General features: G+C 33.1%; 3 protein-coding genes across 3 annotated transcripts; 1 reads left to right on the forward strand and 2 right to left on the reverse strand.

Annotated features, from left to right (window-relative positions):
* Positions 1-1,037: 1,037 nt before the first annotated feature.
* LOC132185728 (protein EPIDERMAL PATTERNING FACTOR 2) lies at positions 1,038-1,919 on the reverse strand. The gene is made up of 3 exons (XM_059599499.1): positions 1,792-1,919; positions 1,626-1,684; positions 1,038-1,449 (listed from the first exon to the last, which is right to left on the reverse strand). Exons 1-3 carry the CDS (start codon positions 1,877-1,879, stop codon positions 1,270-1,272), a joined length of 327 nt encoding a protein of 108 aa, XP_059455482.1. The 5' UTR covers positions 1,880-1,919; the 3' UTR covers positions 1,038-1,269.
* A 4,325-nt stretch (positions 1,920-6,244) lies between these two features.
* LOC132184990 (uncharacterized) lies at positions 6,245-6,855 on the reverse strand. Its single transcript, XM_059598798.1, has 2 exons — positions 6,606-6,855; positions 6,245-6,402 (listed from the first exon to the last, which is right to left on the reverse strand). Exons 1-2 carry the CDS (start codon positions 6,774-6,776, stop codon positions 6,313-6,315), a joined length of 261 nt encoding a protein of 86 aa, XP_059454781.1. The 5' UTR covers positions 6,777-6,855; the 3' UTR covers positions 6,245-6,312.
* An 11,479-nt stretch (positions 6,856-18,334) lies between these two features.
* LOC132184267 (somatic embryogenesis receptor kinase 2-like) lies at positions 18,335-25,423 on the forward strand. Its single transcript, XM_059597833.1, has 11 exons — positions 18,335-18,823; positions 19,652-19,784; positions 19,919-19,990; positions 21,106-21,249; positions 21,919-21,990; positions 22,106-22,177; positions 22,265-22,377; positions 23,057-23,188; positions 23,266-23,607; positions 24,000-24,394; positions 24,866-25,423. The coding sequence occupies exons 1-11, from the start codon at positions 18,736-18,738 to the stop codon at positions 25,178-25,180; spliced, it is 1,878 nt and encodes a 625-aa protein (XP_059453816.1). The 5' UTR covers positions 18,335-18,735; the 3' UTR covers positions 25,181-25,423.
* The last annotated feature ends 129 nt before the right edge of the window (positions 25,424-25,552 follow it).

The raw sequence follows: 25,552 nt of genomic DNA on the forward strand, positions 1-25,552 counted from the left end.
CAAACTAAAACCATTTCCCATTCTTTCCCCTAAATATCTTTTTTGTTTTTTTCCTTTTATTTTTTGTTTTTTTATTTTTTATTTTATTTTGCAAGCTATTAATTTTCAACAATGAATGGCCCATTCTTCCTCATGTCACTTTCAGGACAATTACAAAGAAGCAAAAAAGTGAAATAAGGAAACAGTACCCTCCATTAATATTTCTTACCAAGTCAATCATAAGCAGCTTGACCCTGCAGGCTGCAGCCAAATACAAATACTCACCCCCACAATATATATATAAAGATGTCAGAATTTAATAACTTTAAAAATTCAAGATTCAAACATATTTTTTTGTGGGTGGAAGATGTCACCTCCAAGTTCCAACAAACTATATATATAGTCTATTGCAATTTGCAGGGCTGTCTTGATTCATGGTAAATTCTATTTTGTAAAAAACTAAGAAACAGAAAAAACCATTATCCACTGTAGTTATATATAATGTGGATTAAAAGATGATACTACATTTTTTATTTCACAACTAATTTATAATATTAATGTGATAATCATTATGAAATGAAAATATAATTTTTAACATTACTTTTACTTAAAATTACATTGAATTATTTAAAGCTTGCAAGACGGAAGAGTTGCGGTGAGGTAATGTATAGAATTACTCGACCCAAATATGGTCCGGCTTTGAATACACAAGGCAGCCTATTTTTCAACATAGTCCTTCCTGCTTGGGCCAAAAATTTGTTTAGTACCCTCTCCTTAAGCTCCTAATGGTAGGGAGGCCCAAGTGATTACTTTGTAAAAGAGTTTGTTTAAGATCAAGGTTTCACATATTTCAACAATGACATTTCTCCTCGTATTTTTATTTTTATTTTTTTAACGTGTATAGATTAATTTCATCTATTTCTATCGGTTTAAACAGATGAATTTGATACCGAATCATCAGCTTGATGGTATGAAAAATTTCATGCACTGAAATCGAATTTTCTTGGAGAAGGCGATTTGGGATCCAAAAAAGAAAAAAGAAAGAAGAATCCCAGTAATTACCAAAAACTCATTCTCCTATATTATAAACTTTTCCCTGCAATATCTCACCTCAATATTCCCTCTTTGTGAACATAAAGACTACACAACATGCCTGCAAAAACTACATAAAATACCCACAATCTGACAATCATGTTAACACTAGCTAGCTTGATCGATATATTTCAATAAAGATTTTCATATTCCATTGCATAATTCCTTGCATGCATGTGGGTTTTGTGCATGGTTAAATCAATTTGAAGGTACATGGTAGTATTTTCCTTTACACGTGCATCTGTAAACAATTGGGCACGACTCTGTGGAGCACTTGAAGCTCACAATCACCCTCTTGCATGGAAAGCACGGCCCACACGCATGGGAACAGTCCGGCAAGCTCGACCCTGTTGGGTATAATTCCATCCCAACTTCTTCCTACATATATATAACACACACAATTAATAATCAAAATATTCCATAATTAACCAAATTAACCATATTCAATCTTATCAGTAATCATATTCCTGCATATATATATATGTGTGTGTGTGTGTGTGTGTGTGTGTGTTTTCTCAGAAATTAATTAATGTAGCCATTATTGGAAAACAGACCTTAGGGGAGAGATTTCCTTGGTCTCCAAAAGGGCTGCCTTCTTGATCTCCTAAACTGACTGAAATATTTATCATAAAGTGATCAGAATAATGAAAAAATACAAATGATATATGAAAAAAAGAACAAGAAAAAGAATACAAAAGAAAAGGGAAGATGATGAGTTACAAGGATGAGTGACTCGAAGGCTTCTAGTGGTACTAGTGAGTAGCATGGAGAAGAAGAAAAGTAGTAGGAAAGACAAGTTGATCTTCATGTTCTTCAAACTTGATGAAGATCAAAAGCATGAGGAGGTGGAATTCAATGGGGGGAAGGAGGTACGTACGAATTCATATATATATAGATGGAAAGGAAAAGGGATTTAAATGTAGAAGGAGGTACACCTGGTGCTCTTCACATGATCCACGGCAATCTTTCAAAGTTTCACATGTTTTGTACAGTCATTAAAAAACAAAAACAAAATCATTAATTAAAGCTTCATATATTATAGTACCGTACATTTTCCCATTGTTATTTTGTCATTATATTATACTATTTTTGTCTGATATATTTATATTTATATATTGTTGGACATGAATTTAATAACTATGCATGAGGGAATTCACGTGGGGTGATATATTGATCATATATATATTAGATGCAATGTGTGAAGGGGAAATTGAAGAAGGTCTCTGCCATAAACGTGAAGTTCAGGCCTTGGCCTTAAATGAACATCTCTTCATTCCTTGACTTTATTATGGGTGAATGGTGCCCCATTCCTGTTTTTGGGCAACCACCCACGGGTCTCTATAAAATTTGTTTTTTGTTTGTGTTTTCTGAAATTGGGTTTTTTTCTTTTCTTTTTTTAATAAAAAAAATGTAAACATATTGTTTTAATGGGTTTTTTGAATTCAAATATATATATATATATATATATATATATATATATATATATTTTAAAAAAATGTTATGGAATCTGTTTTTAAATAAATTTACTAGCACCTTTATGCTTTATTTTTATTTTAAAATATAAAGGTGAATTCTTTTTCTTTCTTTTTTTTACAAAAAAAAAAAAAAAAAAAGAAACCACACAAACCCTTTGCAGAGACTATAATGAGAAATAATCCACCATTTCATAGGTGGGCCAAGAGAACAAAAAAAAATATCCCATATGCTGCTTGGGCTCTATGGCTGCAGGGCTGGGTTTGCTTCATTGATAATTTACACAATGACGCAATAGTCCTTTGCATTTTCGTCCTCTTTTATTTTTTTATTTTTATCTATCTTTTGAAAAATTATCCAAAACTCCCATGTGTTTTGACGTATTGTCAAATAAGAACTTGTTCTTTTGGGGGAATAAGGACCTAATTCGTCGACATGGCTATTCTAATTTCAAGTCTTTACTTTTATATATATATATATATATATATATATATATAATTTGGCAACTAATCATAGTAATCCAAATCTTTTTAATCTCAAGCATATGACTTAAAGTATGGCATAAAAGGGTTTGGGACGAGTTATTTTTCTATGTTTCTAGAGAGAGACTCTGCATTCTCTCTAAAATTCCTCTCTTTTTCTAGACAACATCAAGAAGAATTTCAAGAGGAGGTGTCTTTTCTGTAGGTTTCACCAATTTCCATTTCTGGCGGGTTGATTTAAATCTAGTTTGTAGATCTAGATTCAGATCTAGTCTCTTTAACCTTAGATTTGATCGTTTTTTTCGACCAAGGCGTGTCTTCTGAAGGGATGGCTACGATGTTGTGCTCCTCCGCTGCTACTTGTAGGGTTTTTGTTTTTTGTTTTTTATTATGTTTGTCCTGGCCTTCGGGTTGAGAATGAATTTGTTGTTCTGACCTTCGGATTGAGGATAGAGTAGATCGGTGCAGGAGCTTAACTCTCACGGCTGATTTTTTAGTTTCTAATTGTTTTTTCTTTTTGTTTTGAATTTGAGTTATCTATGTCCTAGATCTATTCTTTAAATGTAATTGTACATATGTTAACAAAAGCTTTAAGTCATTTTTATGACTTTGTAACCTTCATAGTTTTTTGATATGATTTTTTAGAGCTATATGCTTTGTGATGTAAGAGCTTTATGCTTATGAAATTTCATCGATGAAAGTTCCATAGTTTTTTTTTTTTAAAAAAAAAAGGTTTGGGACTAAAAAATTTATGTTATTGTTATCGATACTTTTTAGAAATAAAAACAGAACAACTTTTGCCGGGCCCTAAACATCTAGCTATTTGGTTGCTGGGAATTCGGTTGAAAGGAAAACATAAAGTTTTCTACTTGGTTTTTCTTTTTGGCCTATGTAATTCATGGGCAACTATTGCACCTAAGACAACCAAATAATAATAAAGACATTATTAATATTAAAATTAATATTTAAATATTAAAAAAAAAAATGCACTACTTAAACTTTTCGCCTTATGCCTCAAAATATATCGAACTTACCTTGGTCATAAGTGGATATTATTTTCTAAAAACCAAGTGAGATAAATAAGAACAATTTTTTTGTGTGCTTTCATAGAAAATAATATCCACATAAAATTAGGAAGACATTAAGAGAGCACCTAGCATTCCCTATATTCTATTTATAGAGCTTTACTGATTTGAATAATTTCAAATACAAACAAATCATTTAAATTAACCTCATCAATAATAGCATTTTAGCAATTAGATATTTGACAAATGTTAGCGCTAAGTAATATGATCTTGAATATAATAAACACCCACAAAAGAATATCGGCACATTTTACACTTGAAAAATGCTATGGGTATTAAATATTTTACTAAAAGAGGCTTACTAAACTGGTGTATAGCTCATTCATTAGACAAAAATCAAAACAATTAATTAAGAAAAATGTAATAGTTACCAATAAATGAATTACACATTAGTTTAGTAAATCTTTGTTAATAAAAGATTTAGTACCCGTAACATTTCTCAGGTACTATTACTTTACCCCCAGTACCCTCCTTTCTATAAAGTTGTGAATTTTCCTTTATTTCAATAAACAACTTTAAAGTTATGAAGTGAAAGTATATCTTGGTTGAGTAACTAATTAATTGGTGGACAAAATAAAATAGATGTAATTAAGTATGAACAAAATAAAATAGAGCGATTGGACTAGAAGACCTCTTTAATGAGATTGGACCCAATTCATTTTCATAAAAGAGATTCTAGGTTATATATATATATATATATATATATATATATATATATATATATTTGAAACGGAATTCATATCAGTCTCATTCATAGAAATGATAAGCATAAAGCTCTTACAAGTAACCATAGTCAAAGTTACGAGATTATAAGCGTCACAGATGATGCATTACATTTCAAACCCAAAACCAATCCACTAACCTATGACTAATTTGTATATTAAAAAACAGATCTGTGTCAAATAGATTCAAACTAATACATAGATAATGTTTATTCTTTGGAACTGAGGATAGACAAACCCTCAACCAAAACTCTTCTTCCTCAACCCGAAAGCCAGGATAATGTTCACATTCACGACCCAAAGGTTTGGACCATAGCAAATAACCCAGAAGGCATCACACATGTAGATCAAAAGGGGACAGAGCCTTATTACAAGAAAAACAAAAACAAAAACAATATATTTCTTAAAATTGAAAGAAGTACGGAATATTTCTCTCAAAATAAAAATAAAATTGAGAATTAGTAACTCAAGCTATATCATTTGTAAATAAGCCTGTCTCTGTGTCTCACTTAATTCTACTTAATTATGTGAATTTTTACATTGAATATATATGCTTAAAAGAGGAGTAATGAATAAGATGAATATCCATTAATATGAATATTGCCTGAGAATTTACTGAGGGACAAGACCAGCCACCTGCCTCCGCCACCTTTGATCACATAATAAAGCAAATCATTCATTGCCAAAAATTATAGCATATTTCGGAGATATGACATTTAAAATTAATAATAGATCAAAACTTAATAATAATTATCTAAAATTCAATGGTGATTTTAAATGTCATGTTACATTTGAGAGAACTCTAAAAATACTATAATCTTTCTTATATTATTACTCACATATATATATATATATATATATATATATATATATAAAAGCTGCAAATGCCCCAATTTCTGGTTAAATTAAGGTATAGTCACGTTTGAACAAATATTAAAACTTTTAGGAAAACTGGGAAATACCTTTAAAAGTAGACAGTAATATTAATTAATAAATTGTCTCAATATCAGACAATGTATGACTGTCCAGCTAGCTGTCCTGACAAACCCTTCAAATTAATGTCGGAAACAAGCTGCAAGGCCAATCAAATCATACCACCCTTGGTTAATTATAAGCCCTTGAAGTATCAAATTTTATCAGGGATTATATCCCTCGAATTCGATCGTACAAACAATAATATAGTTATATATATATGAATTAGCTAGATGATAATCAACATAATTCATGTGTTATTGGATTGAGATTCACAAGCTATATATATATATATATATATATAAAACGCGTGGATGGCCGCCATGCATCCTACATTTTCATCACTCTCTCACACACATAATTAGCAGATCAACTATAAATACATGGGGATGGCCGATGGGGGGAGAAAATTAAGAAAACATTAGAAAAAAGGAACAAATACTGAAGCTAATTATATATATTGCAGATTTTTACCCATGCACAGATCTTTTAATTTGAGAAGAGAAGTTAGTTAATCTGAGGGCCACTCCCGTTGCTCAACGATGGCCTTGAAGGCACCGCACTCACAGTCAGAGCCCTTTCACTCGCAACAACTTCCTGCATGTGTTAAAATATATATTAATGAATTATTCTTATTAATTCGGTAAAGATGTAGCCCTAACGTTACGCTTCATCAGTTTATTTCTCTGTCTGTCTGCTTCCGCTCGATCGACCCTTTCTCTTTTTCATATTATTCATTTCGTGGTATATTTCTACAAAGCAAGATTCTTAAAATGAGAGAGATAGAGAGACGAGCTTACAGAAGTTTGTGTTTCTGTGGTTGAAGGAGGAGGATCATCTTGGCTAGTAGTTGGAGGATCCTCTTGAGGTTTACTAGTCTCGACACCCAAACACTTTAAAAGAGCCCTTAGAGCAGCTTCCAGAAAATAGCATGGGTCCTGGACCTTAGAAGCTGATGATGACGACTCCATTTTTGAGCTCTCTTCGATCTTCTTCCTCTCTACTACTTCTACACCCACTGCAATACCTCTGCTCCACCACGACTTGTTTGGTGGTCTCCTTTGCCCTTAATTAATGAGCTTCTTTATTGCCATGCCCAAGTACACTTCTATCCTTTTTTTTCTTTTCTATTACACCATCATTATGATGGCAAAACCATTTGAATGGGAGAATATTCAGATAGTTATGTTGAAATTGTATTTTTATCTCTCAAAAATAAAAAATAAAAATACCTTTCAAATATAACTAATAAGATATTCTCTAGTTCAAATGAATTAAAGAGAATCCAGAGTTTCCTTTTACCAAGTAGTTTAAACCTTGATTTTACAATTTATTTAAATTTAAATTAAATATTTTATTGTTGGTTTTCCATCTTACTTGGTTAGAGAAAGTTTTAGGATTTTTTTATATCTAGTGTTTTTTTTTTTTTTTTTTTTTTAAATTGTCAATTCTCAAATTACAAAATTTAGGCTATTTTTAAGGAATTAGGATCATCCCCATTACAAATGAACTGAATAATATCTAGTTAGTTATGGTAAATGTGTATTTTTGTCCCCTCAAAAAGTGAAAAGACAAAAATACCCATCCACTATAACTAATTGAATATTATCTTGTTCATTTGAAATAAAGAAAGGATCTTGTTCCGTTTTTAAGTGTGATCGAAACATTTGAAAAATGTTACTTATTATTAAAAAGATAGCAAATAGTCGAGACAATTGAAAAGAATTTCTCTTACCAATTTGTTTTTTTCTTCATAAAAATAAAAATAAAAATAAAGTTTTTGATTATTTGTTGGGGCAATTAATGCAGTGGTTTCAATTGAGCAGAAGGGCACCGCGTTGACTGGGAGATCTCGATTCATTGATTTGTGCTTTTCAGAGAACATAGATAGATAGTTAATTTGAAGAGGAGGGGAAATTAATGTCATGGGAAATATGATTAAATGATAAGGGCATTAAAGTAATGTCAAGTGCATGTGATAGTAAATATAAATAAATAGCCATAACAGCTAGGCTACCTACTCTTGGCGGAGGATGTCAGACGACAGGCATTTAACTCATGGACGCTCTCTCCTTGTCGTTTTACACCTAATCTCATATTAAACTCATCTTATCATTTCTCCACCCAAACCCAAAGGTTTCACATTTCCTTGGATTAATTTTATCCAAAAAAGAAAAAAACATATAAAAATGGAATCTGATCGATGACATGATCTCTTGAGAATTATGATCTTCTATTTCAAATCAACTAGTTATAATAGAGAGTATTTTTGTTCTCTTAAAAAGTAAAAAAAAAAAATGCCCCTCCACTATAATTAACTTAATATTATTCAATTTATTTGAAATAAAAATGATCTCGTTCCATCTCTTGATGGGCCTAACTAATGAAATTTTTTATTTCACATTTTTTTCTCATCAACTACAACGCATTGTCATTTCAAGTCTTCAAGATAGCATGTGAGGCGCACGTGACGGATTGACCGTCTGAGTTAACGCCTTTTACCGATAGAAAGGAGTTTTGGGCACAAAATGGTAGTTTGATAGGGTTGAACAGTAGGGTTGTTAGTTCATGGGGGCAAAATGACAATGCGTTATAGTCGATGAGGGGAAAGGTAATTACCCCAAAATAAAATTCAAATTGTTAAAATTGGGTGTTTTGCACTATTGAATAAGAAGTAGACACTTAGGCTTGAGATCCCAAAAAAATAATATAATACTTCACACAAAATAATTTTTATTTTCTTAACAAAATATCTTATAAATAAAATGCACATTGACAAAACCACCAAAGCCGCTGCCTTAGTTGGATTGGACAACTTGTTTGATGGTGGGTGGTGGGTGTTAAGTTATAATTGATGAAAAAAATCTATGATACTGCTTTAAATTAAAGATACAGTGTTTTCGTCTCTATTGTATTTGGTGTTTTTACATGATATGTTAAATTTTTATTAAAGAATGTAAAATGAGGTTTTACACCACATCCTGATATAAGGGACTTTTATATATAAAAAAAAATAATAATAATAACAAAAAAGAATGTACAAATAAGCATTGTTAAAAAAAATTGAGAGGAATATAATTAAAATTTGCAAAAAAAAAAAAAAACCTCCAAGGGACGTTGAAAAAGTTTAAGCAAATATAGTAGTTTATTTGCATAAAAATATATGGAATTAAATTTCACTTTCATCAATAATTGAATAATTTTTAAGCGAATGGAGGGATTGTCATAACTCATAAGCCTACTCCCCCCACACCCCCCCTAAAAAAAAAGGAATAGCTAGCTTTTGATTTTTGAGAGAAACTAAAATGGTAAAAGCCCAATCCAAATCTCCTAAGTGTATCTAGTGTTGTGTATCTCACGAAGCTGAATCCCAAAAGTTATTAGCCTACTTATAAAATGAAACTAAGCCCAACCCCAGATGAAAAATAATAATAATAATAATAATAAATTTATAGCTTTTGAGAGAAACTAAAATTGTATGAGGCAGTGGAAGGCCGGGAGAAAACCCTAGAAGCCGTCTTTCCGCCCTTCTCCTCAGAAAACAGTTTTGAGAGGAGGAGAGAGCGGATATGCTTTTTTCTTTATGTTTGTAGGTGTTCTTCGACCATATTAGCAACTTCGGCCTCTCCGCTATGCGTCAGTCCACTTTCCACAGTGTTGTGCTGTTCATTTCCTCTCCGGCCGCTACTGCTTACTGGTTGTTTGTTTGTATTTTTTTTTGTTTTGAATAAGAGGTTTATTCTCTTTAGATTCGTCCTCATGAGTGATGAGTAATAATTAGATGTGATAGGTTATTTCTCACGGCTTGGATAATTAGGTGTGATGGGTTATCTCTCACAGCCAATTTGAATAAATTTTGTTAGGAAATTTGGTTACCCATGTCTTAAATCTAATACGCTTTGAGCAGATCTGCTCTTTAACTGTATTTGTACACGGGTTATTGGAAGATTTAAGTCATAGATAGCACCTGATTGTAATAATTATTGTTTGTATCTATGACTTTGTAATCTCATAGCATGTGGTTATGATTTTTGCAGAGCTTTATGCTGTAAATTTCCGTCTAAAAAAAAAAAAAAATGTATAAGCCATTCAAATTATAACCTTCCCCAGGATTGGGCAAAAAAAATCCTAGAAGCTGTCTCTCGGCCCTTCTCCTCATAAAACAGTTTTTAGAGGAGGAGAAAGCATGCTCCCCCCTCTTCCCTTCCACTTTTGGTTATTTTTTTATTTTTTATTTTAATTTTTAAATTATGTTTGTTGGTGTTCTCCGACCAGATCAGCAACTTCGGCCTCTGCGCTATGCGTCTGTCCGCCTTCTACAGTGTTGTGTCATTCATCTCCTATCTGGTCTCTACTGCTGTTTGCTGGTTGTTTGTTTGTGTTTTTTTTTTTTTTTTTTTTGAATAAGAGTTTTCTTCTCTTTAAATCTATCCATATGAGTGAGGAGGAATAATTAGATGTGAGAGGTTACTTCTCACGACTTAGATAATTAGGTGTGAGAGGTTATCTCTCATGATCGGTTTAAATAAATTTTGTTAGAAAATTTGGCTACCCATGTCTTAGATCTAGTCTGCTTGGAATTGATCTGCTATTTAACTGTATTTATACATAAGTTAACGGAAGATTGAAGTTATAGATAACACCTGATTGTAAGAATTTTTGTTTGTATCTATGACTTTGTAATCTCATAGCATGTGATTATGATTTTTACAGAACTTTATGATTTGTGCTATAAGAGCTTTTTGCTCTACTGTGTCGTGATCTTTGAAATTTTCAGATTTTCATGAAAAAAAAAAAAAAAATTGTATAAGCCAAATCCCAAATGTCCTAAACTTATCTAGTGTTGGGCATCTCATAAGCCTAAATAAGCCAAAAAAAAAAAAAAATTATATAGAGAAACAAATTAAAGAGTCAACTTTTATTAAAAAAGAAAGAAAGTGAACAATAAGAATAAATTTCGTAAGCTTATCTTGTGTTGGGTATCTCGTAAGCCAAATCCCAATGAAAAGTATGTGAAAGCATGATAGATATAATTTAACTTTCTTTTTCTATTTTGGGGTTGCAAACAATATTTTAATCTAAATCTACTACAATTTTTAGTAAGAAATTTAATTAATCATTAAAACTTTTAACATGCATGAAAATATCCATACAAGTTTTGAAAATGTTTAAATTTTTTCGGTTAGTCTATATAAAGGAAATAAAGTTTTTGTGAATGTGTTTTGGCCTTGGGAGTATTTTTTATTTATTTATTTATTTTAAAGAATGTTTTGACTTGGATTGTTTATTAATATATTTGTTCAAATATATATATATATATATATATATATATATATATATATATATATATATTGTTTTTTTTTTTTAAAAAAAAAAAATTAAGAAACACGAATACAATTTATCCAGAAAGTCCAGCGTGAGAAAACAGCAAAACAAAGGTGTGAAACAGACCAAAATAAGTGGACACGTGTAAAGATGTCAACCCACATATGCAGGGCCCAGTTTCTCCATTCACAAAAAGGCAATAGCCTTTTGAAGGGGACCCTCCACAAGTGTTTGAAGATTGTTGACTATTTGGGTTTTTTCTGCTGAAGATTCCCATTTGGCTTTTGGGGAAACACATTAAACAATGTCATTAGTGTAGTCAAGATTTTTATTCCTAAAGTAACCAAAAATTAGTTCAAATATATACGATTAGGGCCCTCTCCTTGTGGCTATTTGCACATACAAAACAATCATCAAATACACCCCCCTCCCCCCCTCCAAAAAAAAAATACCCAACTTTTTTGGGCTCCTCACCGAGTCCATTTACTTTTGATTACCGCTTCGTGTAATCTTTAAAAATACCCAACTTTTGTTTGGATTCATTGTCTACTGTCTGTTTCTTTCTGTGTTGCCTTTCCATTTGGGTTTTCTTGCGGGAGAACTCTTCTCATTTCGACTATTCGATTCTTTATAACCCTTTTTTATATTATAGATTAGAAGGAAAAAAAAAGCCCAGGCGGCAGTTTTTATGAGTGTCATGTAGTGCTGCATAAATATTAAAATTTAACATGTAAATTTAATTGTTTAGTAATTGACGTGAAAATTGCTACATCAATATGTAAGAGACTTATAGTAAAAACTATAATGCTTCGAACACAACATATATATATATATATATATATATATATATATATACAATGAAATCTTTGTTAATATTCTTTTTATTTTTCCATTGTTATTTTTTCTTTAATGCATGCCTTGTCTTTCATTTCTTAAATATAATATATATTTTTTTTTATTCATAACGTGAAATACGATTTAACTATAAAATTTTTTTTTTTTTTTTTTGTTAATATATATGGAAGCTGGTGATGTGTATGCTGGAAATTTTTGTCAAAAGAAAGACAGTCTTCCACCTGTCTCCAACACTAGTAGTAGATGTCAATTGGAATGCAAACTTAAAACCCCACTCGTACCTTTTCTTTGGCACTTCAAAGAGTGAAGGACGCCATCATTTTCTTCAAGAAAATGATGCCCGAAAGGGACAGGTTGGACACAATATGGTGATAAAAGTTGCTGAATTTTCAACCAAACAGAAATCAGTCAATTTTTCTGGAAGAGAATAGGAGCAAATTCCAAGTACTAAGCTCTGCACTCTAATTTTGGCTGCAAGTATTGGGAATCAAAGGCTATGGACAAAAACCTTAGTAGTACCAATGCAACAACATCAAATTATACCTAGTTCAAAAGTGTTGCCATGAATATCCTCCTTGCAATTCAATAACGGGAACTCGTTAGCGATTGAAATTTTGCTTCTATCATTTCCGATATTCATTTTCATTTGCCCTTTTTTTCATAGCAAGAAGACTTGGTGTTGTGCACATCTTTTAGCTAAATGGGCTGCTTTGGAAGCGTTTTCAATTGGTTTTTCATTATCTCTTTTACCATTGGCTTAGAAGAAAAAAATATATATGATAAAACCAATATTTGGTTCTATAAAAATCCTGCAGAAGTAGAGCCTTAGTTAAGGAAAAAGCTTGGTAAACTGCTTTTGTAAGGCCTTTTAGGTATGTTTGTGTGAGCATGCGTTTCAAATATATATGTTATGATGGAAGTCAAACAAGTTGAAACGCAATCATGAAACCTAATTACGTGATTGTAGGGCATGCTTGATTTGATAATTGTAAATGTTCATTCTAGGTTAAAAAAGAAGTCAAATGGTCAACTTCACCATATCGGAAGCCCTCGGAGCCTAAGGACATACATCCACTACATGAACACTTCACATTGCAAAGGCACTTCATTTGTCCTTTATTTTATTTTATTTATTTATTTTTATTTTTTTTTAAAAAAAAACCCCTCAAAACATTCACCTTGTTTAACAAAATACCTCTTGATTGGAAAGAGGATTATTCTCTATAAATATGGTAAATTAGATCCTCTTCGGTTGATATAAATTGGACTGTAACATTTAGAAATTTAATCTTACATTAGGAGATTATTTGTGATTGCGTTTGAGAAATAAAACTTTTAAGTCAAAAAATGTTTTTTTGGCAAAAGCTTTATTTTTAAGCTTTTATTCAAAATGCGTTTCGGTCATTTTTAGGCTTTTTGAACCCTTAAAAACGCTTTTAAATTTTTTTTATCAAACAGGCATTTTTTGTTTCGAACTGACTTTTTGAGTGTTAAACGCACTTTTAACCCCTTCAAATACACATCCAAACAAACCCTAAGTGGGTGAATTGTTCACATTAAGTAGTGGAGTATAATGGTGCTCATGAGTACTAAGTTTTACATTAATTTCTTATTAGAAGCGATTGAGTTTTATACATTATACTAAAGAACTTAAGTTATATGAGACATGAAAGATCGTAACATACTACTATCATAATATGCTTTGCGGTCGACGTTCATGGAGATCATCCACATTTATTATCCTGTTTGACACTTGCCTCTATTTGGAATAAGATCTTAGTTATATTTTAGGGGTATTTTTGTCTTTTCACTTTTGGAATGAATAAAAATACCCTTATAATATAATTAATTGGATATTATTCAATTTATATGAATTGGAGAGGATCAAAATTTTTTTCTCTTTTTCGGGTGTATACAGCAAAGAATTTTGAGAGGAAAAACAAAACAGGAAGAAGGAATTGATTGATGTGTTATAAAGTATACATGTGATTTGAATTTTTTTGAAAGAAAATGGACAAATTTGTTTGTTAATGTGAAAAAATGAAGTCAACTTTGTTTAAGAGAAATGAGAAAATATGATTGCCAAACAGACCATATTGTGGAACATCAAAGTTGCAAGAGTAATTAAGCTTGCAACCGACTGAAAGGAGGCAGTGGAGGTAGTGGTTGAACTTTGTCCAACATAAAAGTTTCTCACTCAAATCAGACGACTCACACTTGTATCATCCTAAGGGTCTCATCACATAATTGACACCACTACTGACTCAATGGTGTCAAACAACTTACCATTCCAATTTCTTTGTTTCTCTTTGTATAAATAACCATCTTTTTTTTTTTTTTTCTTTCAAAATTTGTCAAAAAAAGAAAAATTATTGTTCGATTCTTACCTTTTAAAATGGCACCTTATAAACCCTTTTTCTAGCATAATGATCGGGCGGAATTGAGGACCTTTCATTTTCAATGGAACGATGAAATGGATCGTGCATGTAATACGAACAGTTAACATGAAAGGACAAGTGAGCTCCGCACCCGTTCGAACAGATATACAACTAATTATACCCCGTAACCTTAAATTTGTCTTTTGGTTAAATGTTTAAATGCGGCGTCCAATTAGGGTTTATGATTTACTATGAGATGATTTTGTTGGTAGACAAAGACAATATAAAGAAAGGTGGGGGTGGCAATAGACGTCACACACACATATATATATATATATATATATATATATATGACAAGTTTCTAAACCGATGGTACAGTTTGGAGAGAGTGTCTATTCAATTGACATGATCGGCTGGTAAGGGGCATGTATTATCAAAACAGTAAACATTGTTACATCATTCAAAGTGGCTCAATGTAAATTAAGATATGAGGCAAAAAGTTTAAAGTAAAGTTTTTTTAATTAATGTAATAATATAATTAAATAAATTCGTCTTCTTTTTTTTATTAGATGGAAAATTACTAATTAAATATTTGTATTCAAGATTTGATTAGGGATGATGAAACAAAAAAGTGAAAAAAGAAACAAAAATGATAGGTGAATATATATATATTTGACATGTCCACACAAGGGAAGGGGAGGGGGAATTCAAACTAGTGACTTTTGCTTCATTAGGCGTGGTTCATAGCCGATTGAGCTACTCCTTAGGGACAATGATAGGTGTATATGCTTTGGACATAAATTTTCTCGAAACTAGTTTGAAGGAAATATTCTCAAACCCATTTAAAATAGTGCAAAGTGTCTATAAACATTTAAAATTCACATTAAATTCTTAACAACATTAATAGCAGTTTAAAACTCACTTGTCCTTTCTGTCCTGTTTGAAATTTTTAAAGAAATGTTTGCTTTCATTTTTTTGTACATTTTTTGTCCATCTCCATATAAGGAAGGTGTAAATCTACCATTAAATCTGTTGTGTATTTGCAAAAGAGATGGATAAAAGATCTGCGGGAAAAAAAAAGAATGGGATAAATGCAAAATTGGTCCATGTGGTTGGCCTAATTTACAAATCACTCCCTGTGGTTTAAAAATTAATTTATAGGTCCCTAGAGTAGGCCAAAATAATATTTTACTCACTGAATTCATTTTTCGTTGAATGACTTAACGGAAACCATTACATTGCCGCATCACACCCAATAAAAATAAGACATGTGTTAATTTTTTTATTTAAGCTTTTAAAAAATTGACAAATAAGTTTTTCCACGTCATTTTGAGGCTCTAACACACACTCCATATCAAATTAAATAAACATGATCCCTCTATATCTTCTGTGCCGCCGTTGTCTTCATCTTTCCCAATGATTCTTGCCGTCGTATTCATCTTCGTCTTCATGCTGTTGTCTTCATCTTCCCCACCAATTCTTGCGTCCATCTCTAGGTAAGTTATTGGGTTTCGTAATACGACTCAAATCAAGGTGAAAGTAAAAAAGCTTCAAAGCAAGGTGGCTTACCATCGTGACGTTTCCAGCAATTTTCTGATGGCGATTTCAGTCGTATTATGAAACCCAACAGCTCACTTGGATATGGACACAAGAATCTGTGGGGAAGATGAAGACAATGACATGAAGATGAAGATGAATACGACGGCAAGAATCGTTGGGGAAGATGAAGACGATGGCGGCACAGGGGATATATAGGGACTATGTTTATTTAATTTGACGTGGAGTGTGTGTTGGAGCCTCAAAATAACATGGAAAAGCTTATTTGTCATTTTTTAAAAGCATAAATAAAAAAGAACACATGTCTTATTTTTATTGTGTGTGGTGTGGCAATATAACGATTCCGTTAAGTCATTTAACGGAAAATGAGTTCAGGGTGTAAAATGTTATTTTGGCCTACCATAGGGATCTATAAATTATTTTTTAAATAACGGGGAGTGATTTGTAAATTAGGCCAACCGCAAGGACCAATTTTACATTTATCCCAAAAAGAATTTACACAAAACTCATCTAAAATTTTTTAGATTTTAAGTACCCATTGTCCCCTTTTGTTTTTGTTTTTCATTTTCTATTTTTAAGGTCCTCCTAGCATGCCAAATGACCTTTTAGTAATTTTTTTAAGGCCTTTCACATTCTATTATTATTATTATTATTATTATTATTTTTTGGTAAATGCATTATTTTAGGGGGTCTAAGGCAGTGACCTAAGTGAGGAGTGCTAGACTTATACACAAATTTTACATAAATTTTTTTACAAATTGATGTGGTACAACATGATTAGGTTTTTCAAAATTTGAACTTATCTTATATCCAATCACGTTGTGCAACATCAGTTTGTAAAAGTTTTTCTGTAAAATTTGTTTATAAACCTAACATTTATCCACCTAAGTTGGAGATGTCGTTATGAAAAATTCCTCTATGGAGGTCCATAACAGAAGTTGCCTATATTGTGGAGTCAACTTTGTATGTGATTGTCGTATGATGTGATAATAAAAATCGTCTTTTAGTGTTTTTTAACAAATATTGATTTTTATTGTCATGTCATCAAGTTGTATAATAGTCGTATAACACATTACTTCTATAAAAAATAAAAAAAAATAAATCTCCATCCTCATGCTATGAAAAAAAAATTCTCCATTCCTCATATTTGTGATTGATTTTTAAAACAATTATATACCTTATTTATTGTTTCAACTACTTCAAACCCATTTCTTATATTTTTTTAAACACATATTTTAAGTGTTTTTTGTTTTTTTATAAATAATTTATATAAAAAGTCAGTTAAAATATGCCAAGATAACCAATATAAAAGTAGTTACTCTTTTTGCGAGGCCTCATATAAATTGGCTTTGAACCAATCAAATAGGAACCCCAGCAAGCATAAAAATCACATGACTGTAAAAGTAGATAAATATGTGAAAAGAAAACAAAAAGAAAAACTATGTTTAGGGTTATTTGAAGCATGCTTTAAAAAAAAAAAAAAAAAAACTCATAATAAGAGTATGTTTTTGTTCGTTTATTCGTTTCATATATCACAATCTTCTTGCTCATTAATTATTATGTAACACTTCGGTCCTATATTGGAAAGATGAGAATAAGTCCACATAGAGTGTGTAGTTTATAAAGATAAAAATAAGTGTTAAGTCCCACATTGCTTAGTTACTAGGAGAAATTATGTTTTATAATGAATTATAGCGCAAATGTGGTTAGTATTTTTTCATGGATCATTACACATTATCTCACGTTTCTAACAAATTCATACAATAAAATTTATATGAAATTCACTTAGATCTCATCTACATCTAAAAACCTTTCCAAAAAAGCGTAGGTATTGAAAAAAAAAAAAAACTTCTTTATTAAATGAACAAAAATAATGGGTCGAATATTCGCGCCGATGTTCCATGACACCATTGAGAAGGAAATGTGTAAATAGGTCATAGCATAAAAGTAATCGACAAAATTTTTCTCAAAACTGATTGATTTTTTTTTTTTTTTTGGTTCAATATATTAAATTGACCTATGTTCTTATAAAACAAGTGATTTTCATATATATATATATATATATATATAAATTTTAAAACATACATGTAAAAAATCACATTTTTTTTTAATATTAAAAATTCATCTAAAAATTATTTAATAAAATGCACTAGTAATTGAAGTTTTGAGGATTTGAAAAGAAAATAGGACCGAATCTGAGCGTGGCAAAAGAACCCCACACGTTTGACCAGCAAAAGAACGGGGTTGGGCTCAGCACCCACAGCCCCGAGTCACGTCACTTTCCACGATATAGCGCGCAACTGGTTTTGACTGCGTTCGGGCAGCGGTCAGCACCGTTTCGGGCAGGGTCCATCTTTCTCTCTCTCTCTCTCTCTCTGTGTGCACGCTTCACTAAAAAATGAAAAAAAAAAAAAAAAGAAAGAAAGAAAAGGAAAAGAGAAAGATAGATAACAATCCCCCAGGCACACACACTCACTCAACACTCGCTGGGGGAGAGAGAGGGGGAAAAGGGATAGTTTTTTTTTGTTTGTTTGAGAAAGGAGAGCAGAAAATGGCTGGGAAAATCTTTGATTGTTTTTGGTTGGTGTGTTTATGGTGATGGGAGGGTGGCTTTTTGGGCACACTGGTGAGCATTCTGGAAGAGATCGGGGTTTGGATTGTGGTTCTTTTCTGGGTGTAACTTTTTTTTGGTTTTGTAATGGTGGAGATTGTTTTGTGAGATTTGGGTGCTAGGGTTTTTGTGAGGGTTCTCTGTGATGGTGGGTTTGGTGGCTGTGGAATATTGTTTGGATCTGAGAGGGATTTACTGACAGAGATGGAAGTGAGGGTTGTTGGGGCTGCTCTTTTACTCTGGTTGATCTTGGTGGTTCGTCCATTATGCTTGATTTCAGCTAACATGGAAGGTTTGTTTGGATATACTTGCTGTGCTCTCTTAGTGTTTTTGCAATATTTATCGCTTTTTGGGAGTGGGAGGTATTTTTTTTTCCCTAATTGTGACAAAAAAGGTTCTTTTTTGGTGCTAGCGTAAGTGGGTGTGTTTAACTTAGTCTAGTTAGTTGTGTGATAATTGTTATTGATGGTATTTCTTAATTTAGAATGTCATTTTCTTTCATTGATTGCTTTGTGTTACTTTGTTTCTATTCAAAGTAATAAGTTTGAGTGGATGGGTGCTGATCCTTTAGTGCAACAGAGAGTTGTTACTTGCAGTCTGGTGTTTTTGTTACAACAGTGACATTGGTTCTTGAAAGAATTCTAAAGGCAATTCTTTCTTTTCTGGATGCCCTTATCAGATGATTTGGATATGGTTCATGTTGGGCGCATACATTAGTGCATAAGTAGTGAGTGGATGATGCCGTGAGAATAATGGCAGTGTTAGATAATTTTAGTAGGTTTTAACCTTCTCAATAAGGCCGTAAGCCAAGCTACTTGATACAAAATTATCATTTTTATACCATTTGTCCCCATTTATGATCAACCAGGGATCCACTAGTTGAACTTAGTGGTACATTTTCTTTACATTCGATGTTAGTTAGCTTAAACTCAAGAAATTTATATATCATGAAATATGTTAGTGTCAATGTATTGCTTTGAGCTACATTCAGCATGCTTTGTTTGAGACATTTGGCGGTGTTTGTGGTAATTGGAGATGAGTTTACTCTCTCAGTATGTCTTTTCAAGTTTATAGCCTTTTATAGTCAGCACCTAATTGTGTTTACTGCCTCTTGAAACAGGTGATGCTTTGCACAGCCTAAGGACCAACTTACAGGATCCTAACAGTGTCCTGCAGAGTTGGGATCCTACCCTCGTTAACCCCTGTACATGGTTTCATGTCACCTGCAACAATGATAATAGTGTCATAAGAGTGTAAGCTGTCTGTCTTTTTGTGTCTTCCATGCACATGATGTAACTTTTGGATTTTTTCTGTAACTTTACAAAAATTTTGAATCATGATTTGCACTAACATCTATTCTGATGCCTGTTTTAATGTGCTATCTCAGTGATCTTGGGAATGCAGCTTTGTCTGGTACACTTGTCCCTCAGCTTGGCCTGCTCAGGAATTTACAGTATTTGTACGTCATGCTTGTTGCTTCAAAATCATTTACCGCCTTTTTTAGTTTCTAGAATTGGTTCTTTGATGTTGGGAATGCATTTTCTTTGTTTATGAACAACTTGGTTTATTTGCGGCCCTGTATACCACTAGTTAAGTTGTCATCTCTAGATGCCTTAATGAAACCTTTTCATCTTATAGAAAGGATGTTGTTTTGTGAAACTAATCTGTTTTCAAACATCTAGTAGGACCTCGTTTGTCTTGGGTGGTTCGGGTTAGATTTTGTAATTTGTAGATTGAAATACCATTTGCAGTGAATGACATTGTGTCTCCATGTAAGAACTTTCTTGTGACTGAGGGGATGTTGTAGTCTTGATTGTTCTAATTTTGCTTCTTACCCATGCTCATGTGGTGGAGAAATATGTTTGATAACTGGAGGATTTTTTTTGTCCCTTTGAGTGGCGATTGTAGATATGTCACGGTGTATCCCGATCTCACCAATTAATATTCCTAGGTGAAGGTGACATTTCATCCCAATTCCCAAGTCTCTGGTACACCACCACGAGATCTTACAACTAATCTAGCTGTGCCTTAAGTTTGGAATTTGCTATCAACTTAAGTACTATTTACTTGCAGCTCCAGAGTATGATGATGTCATAATGAGATGAAATTGAGTATTTATATATCTAAGAATGAGAAGCACAATCATCTGCTTGTTGAATCTGTATGATGGCATTAATTTCTGTTGCTAAGTGATATTTTCAGTTTGATATATTCATCCATCATCATCCATTTCTTGAGATATTTTATCTATTGAGCTGTTATTGAATTCAGAATAGACTGTGTGCAGTGTTTTACACTGGCACAAATTCCCAAAGAAAAGTGTTAGGTTCACATTTGTTTTATTACTTTAATTTCTTGTGAATTTTATCCAGGCCGTATCCCATTGAAGGCCAGAGGGACATGCTCTTAGCGCAAATTATAGCTAGAAAGCCTCTTAGTGTCACTTTATATTTAGATTTTGACTAGGTTTATAAAGATTGTACTAGATGGTAGTCTTTTGATTTGTTTCTGTTGACGTTATTTGCTATTTTAAACCATTTCTTGCACAAGTCATTTATCCAATTTTTATGACAGGGAGCTTTACAGTAACAACATAAGTGGACCAATTCCCAGTGACCTAGGGAATCTTACTAGCTTGGTGAGCTTGGATCTTTATTTGAACAGTTTTACCGGTCCCATCCCAGATTCATTGGGCAAGCTGTCAAAACTGAGATTTCTGTGAGTGTTATTTAATGTTCTTTCCATGTTGTTGGTGTATTTGTAAATTGTTTCTCATAGTGTGTCATTTCTGTACTTCTCGGATCATCTATTCTAGAGGCCTAACAAAGAGTCCAAAGGCCCAGGAACTGCAATGAGCACCTTGAGAAACAAATATTTAATTAAATCATTTTCTATTCCGTACAATATACTTAAATAAAAAGAAATAGGAATAGTAATATGCAATTACTTGGAAAATTTATGTAACAGAACATGTAAACTTTATATTCTTCATGTTTAAGATTGAAATTAGGTTTTTGATGCATCACACCTTGTATGAAATATTCTTGGGATGGTAAAGTGCAAAGAAATTTTGCAAAACTCTAGAGGTTTTGCATTTTATTTTTGTAGTGAAAGAGAAAATAATTTTTATATTATTGGTTGATATTCCAAAATTCCATAATCTCTGGGCTCTTGGCAACTTAATGAGAGAATGCAATTTTAAATTCTAATTGTGTTCCACAGTGCACAAATATATATCAGAACGAATGTTACATTCAGTTTTCTGGATACAGAGTCCTATTGATGTGTAATGATCCCAGTTCATTTTGATTCCAATTTTGTGTAGCATCCCTTGATTGCTTTTAGATCTTCATATTATATTTTCTTCTAATGTTTGTGCGAGGTTAGTCGGCTTAACAACAACAGCCTGACGGGTCCTATTCCTATGTCATTGACTAATATCACTTCACTGCAAGTGCTGTGAGTGCCAAGATTATCTCAATATTCAATATATCTCTGTCATTAGTGTGCGTGTGTGGAGGCATTTTCTGATTGAAAGAATTCTATGTTTTCATGTTGCATTTTCCAAATGCAGGGATCTATCAAATAACCATCTCTCTGGAGTAGTTCCAGACAATGGCTCCTTTTCGTTATTTACCCCCATCAGGTTTTGTTGCTAATTATGTGAGCTGTAGTTGTGTCCATTGACTTTGATTTTTAGGAGTATGCTGATAACTCGTTTTCTTGTTTGCAGTTTTGCTAACAACCTGGGTCTTTGTGGCCCAGTTACTGGGCACCCCTGCCCAGGCTCTCCTCCATTTTCTCCCCCTCCTCCTTTTGTTCCACCACCTCCAATTTCTACACCAGGTGATCTCACTGTTACTCATTAAGATTTCAGAGTTAAGATGATGCTTGATGCTACTTTTGCTCAGTACGTCTGCATCCTGAGGCATAATTTTTTTTTTTGGTGGGCGCATGATTGCTCTCAGTTTCTGAAATCTGATTTTGGCTTTGCTGTTTACATGCTTTCATTGATCTATCATTGTCAATGTCCATTTGAGATCTCATTTAAGTGGTAGTTTTTAATTAAATTTTAATTTATTATATAGCAACCAAGAAACTTTACTTCATGCTTCCCTTTTTATTGTTTTTGTTTTTAAAAATAAATTAAATTTTTATTGTTTATATAGCAACCAAAATGAACATCACAACCAGTGGTGATGTTCATTTTGGTCCTCCGTCTGCATGTCAATTGCATTGCATCTTGCATAGGTTGCTTCTTCTTTTCTTCAATGCTATTGATTTTCAAGAACTTTGGTACCATTTTTTTTACAGGTACTTTAGTTCCAAAATTCAGATGAACTTCAACTCCTAATTTGAATGCATTGGCTAGTAACCCATTCTATTAGGCTAGAAATTTTGGTGGATTACATCTATTTCATTGATCATGTTTATGTTTTAGGCAGTTGCTATGTATATGGGGGCATATCAGAAGGAGATATGATATGCACGAGTGTTCTAATATTTCTTTTCCATCACATTTCAGGTGGGAATAGTGCCACTGGGGCAATTGCTGGAGGAGTTGCTGCAGGTGCTGCTTTGCTATTTGCAGCCCCTGCAATTGCGTTTGCATGGTGGCGTAGAAGGAAACCTCAAGAATTTTTCTTTGATGTGCCTGGTTAGTGATTTAACTAATGTTGGATGTGTTTAACTTGTTTGGTGGATAGATCGTCACCTCTGTACATCTATTTTCAGCTGAGGAGGATCCAGAAGTCCATCTGGGGCAGCTTAAAAGGTTTTCACTACGAGAATTACAAGTTGCAACAGATAGTTTTAGCAACAAAAACATTCTGGGTAGGGGTGGATTTGGGAAGGTTTACAAAGGTCGTCTGGCAGATGGTTCACTGGTTGCTGTAAAAAGACTGAAAGAAGAGCGCACACCTGGTGGTGAGCTGCAGTTTCAAACAGAAGTAGAGATGATCAGCATGGCTGTGCATCGAAACCTCCTCCGGTTACGAGGTTTCTGTATGACACCAACTGAGCGGCTTCTTGTTTATCCTTACATGGCTAATGGAAGCGTTGCATCATGTTTAAGAGGTATAGCTTGTTAGTGGTTTCTACATCTTTATGATATTTTTTACTGCTTCCACATAGACTGTTTCCTTTGTCTCTTTGGGTGGAATTCTTCTGCCTATTATCAGATTTCAACTTTTCACCCTTGCAATTTTTTTATTCTTTATAATTTCATGTGTATATCTCTTTCCAATAAAATGCTAAATAATGAAGTATATAGTGAGTTATAATTGTCAGCCACTTCACAACCTACCAGAAGAAATGACCTTTGTATTTTTGTATTTTTCAAATGGTACTTCCTCCCTTTGTAGCAAGGTAGAGGGTGAGGTCATGGGTTCTAGTCCCATTGGGTGCGTGTAACTTGCCAATAAAAAAGAAAAGTCTATTCACCTTTTTTTGTTTATATATTCCTATAGAACGACCACCATCTCAACTACCCCTTGATTGGCCCACAAGGAAGCGGATTGCTTTGGGATCTGCAAGGGGTCTTTCTTATCTGCATGATCATTGTGACCCAAAGATTATTCATCGTGATGTAAAAGCTGCAAACATTTTATTGGACGAGGAGTTTGAGGCTGTTGTTGGGGACTTTGGGTTGGCTAAACTTATGGACTACAAGGATACCCATGTGACAACCGCTGTACGGGGCACAATTGGGCATATAGCTCCAGAGTACCTCTCTACCGGGAAGTCATCTGAGAAGACTGATGTTTTTGGGTATGGGATTATGCTTCTGGAGCTAATCACTGGACAGAGGGCTTTTGATCTTGCTCGGCTTGCAAATGATGATGATGTCATGCTGCTTGATTGGGTATGTATATATGCACTGTATTGGTTCAATCACTTTCCTCTTCCATTTTATTTTGATTGTAGGTTAGGAATATTTAGGCATTTCTTTAAGTTGCCAGTCCAAGACTACTTCTATGTACCAAAAGGAAATAAATCTCAAGTGAAATGAGGAAAGATAAATATTTGCTGTAGAGGTTTTGCTTGCACATCTTTCATACTGAATTGTTGTTCTATACACCGTTAGAGGAAAAAGAAAACATAACCAAGTTTATTAGTCTGGCGGGGGAATTGCCAAAAAGTGAAGAATTTTGATGAACTATTCACATATATATTCCCTTGTTAATGTATGAAACCAAGGAAGACAAACTTGGAGTCAGCTGAGTGTGATTTCTTGAACCTAGCAAAACAAAACTTGTCCCTGTAGAAACCCAATAGGTAAATTTTGAATCTTGATTAGAAGTGCTCTAAGGTCACCAATGATACTCTTTCTCAGGTGAAAGGACTACTGAAAGAGAAGAAACTAGAAATGCTAGTTGATCCTGATCTCCAGAATAATTACGTAGAAGCTGAGGTGGAGCAGCTAATCCAGGTGGCGCTGCTTTGTACTCAAGGCTCCCCAATGGACCGGCCGAAGATGTCGGAAGTTGTGAGAATGCTTGAAGGTGATGGCTTGGCAGAGAGATGGGATGAGTGGCAGAAGGTGGAAGTTCTCCGCCAGGAAGTGGAACTCGCTCCTCATCCCAACTCTGATTGGATTGTTGACTCCACAGAAAATCTACATGCAGTTGAGTTATCTGGTCCAAGGTGACCCTGCCACAGTAAAATTAAAGAAAGAAATTACTACTTTTTTTTTTTTTTTTTTTTAATATAAAATTTTCTTCCCTTTCTTTTTTCTTTTCTTAGTGACCAAATATTCTGATGATGTCTCCTGTAAGTCCACTCTGCATTGTATTCATTACATTTGTGCATATCAGTCAGCCTTGTCGAGGTGCAGTTTCACGAAGCCCTGATGTTTTTGCCCAAATGAAAGCTTGTGGCACTTTTAATCTCTTTTTGGACTGCTTGTTTAATTGCTGTTCTAATTTGATTATGATGTGGGAGGGGAAGTGGTGTGTTATTTTAACCCACAAACTGGGGACGAAGTGAATCATTTCAGAAGGGAATCTTTGGAGTTCAACTG

Source organism: Corylus avellana, chromosome ca6 (genome assembly GCF_901000735.1).
Source record: "Corylus avellana chromosome ca6, CavTom2PMs-1.0".
NCBI lineage: Eukaryota > Viridiplantae > Streptophyta > Magnoliopsida > Fagales > Betulaceae > Corylus > Corylus avellana.